The sequence below is a fragment of the Rhagoletis pomonella genome, unplaced genomic scaffold (genome assembly GCF_013731165.1).
Source record: "Rhagoletis pomonella isolate Grant_MI unplaced genomic scaffold, Rhpom_1.0 Rhpom_scaffold_26842, whole genome shotgun sequence".
NCBI classification, from domain to species: domain Eukaryota; kingdom Metazoa; phylum Arthropoda; class Insecta; order Diptera; family Tephritidae; genus Rhagoletis; species Rhagoletis pomonella.
The window spans coordinates 1-1122 of record NW_023485289.1 but is presented as its reverse complement, the minus strand read 5'-3'; the positions used below and the strand labels follow the sequence as shown (position 1 = coordinate 1122).

Below are 1122 nucleotides of genomic sequence, written 5' to 3'. Positions count from 1 at the left end.
AATAGTAACATCTTCTTTGCTAGACACTTTGCTTTCTGCCCAAAATTGTCGTGTGTCGGTATCAAGTTTCGTTAGAAGAATATGTATGAGCCACGGGTCACGCTGGATGCATTTAAGCGCACTCAACCCGCGAATGGCCTCATCAGCCCCATCGACCAATTTTCGTAACGCAGCGACACTCGATCCGCTTACGCTAGGAAGTGCTAGATAGTTGCTTATAAATGAGCGGGCAATCAACGGCTTCTTGTCGTAACGTTGCACCAATCGCTCCCACGCCTCCTTGTAATTGTCGTCTGTGACGGTAATATGTTTGACCAAATTCAATGCTTCACCATCCAAGTATGATTTCAGATAGTGAAACTTTTGACAGTTGGTCAGATTCGCACGCTTATCTATCGAGACCAAAACCAAGTCGCAAAATTGCCGCCAATCTTCATAGTTTCCCGAGAACGTAGGAATCTTTATTTTTTCCAGGTGTAATTCCGTGTGGCTACTTGACTCACGTAATTTTTCCAAAAACTTAGTTTGGCTGGAAACAAGGCATTCTATTGATGTTTCAGAAGCGGTTACATCAACAGCAGACGGTTTTGTTTCTTTTCGAAGCTGATTTAACGCTTGAAAAAGTACAGAATGCGTGTAAAAGTGTTTCTCCTCATACTCCACCACATCTGTGGCCGGATCGATGTAATCAGGTTCATCCTTGTATGTGCAAAGGTGTTCGCTAAGCTCAATAATACGCTCGTAATTTGCATTCAGCTTAGCTAAGCGATACTCCAAGGTTTCCACTGACGTACTCGCTTCTACCACTTCAGCCACAGTTGCATGCGCACGAGTTATTTGCCCCTTGCAAAAGCCGCGTTGCTGGATCAGGCGATTCATTGTATCAGGAGGTTAAACTCGTAAGCCGTACGGCCAATTTTACCAAAAAAAAAACCCAAAAAACGCACAAAAATTCGTAAAATATTATTATAGTATATTTACGCCGGGCGATCCGGTTTGAAGGACCAGCAAATGTTTCAAAAAAACGCAATGATTGACTGTATATTTTTTTCGATTTATTTAGTATTTTATATGTTACCCAACAAAAGTCCAGCTTGTTCGTAGACGGCCAAAAATCAAAAA

The 1122-nt window shown here is 42.1% G+C and overlaps 1 protein-coding gene across 1 annotated transcript; it reads right to left on the bottom strand.

Annotated features, from left to right (window-relative positions):
• Positions 1 to 188: 188 nt before the first annotated feature.
• LOC118732746 lies at positions 189 to 879 on the bottom strand. Its single transcript, XM_036461860.1, has 2 exons — positions 255 to 879; positions 189 to 193 (listed from the first exon to the last, which is right to left on the bottom strand). Exons 1-2 carry the CDS (start codon positions 877 to 879, stop codon positions 189 to 191), a joined length of 630 nt encoding a protein of 209 aa, XP_036317753.1.
• Positions 880 to 1122: the final 243 nt, after the last annotated feature.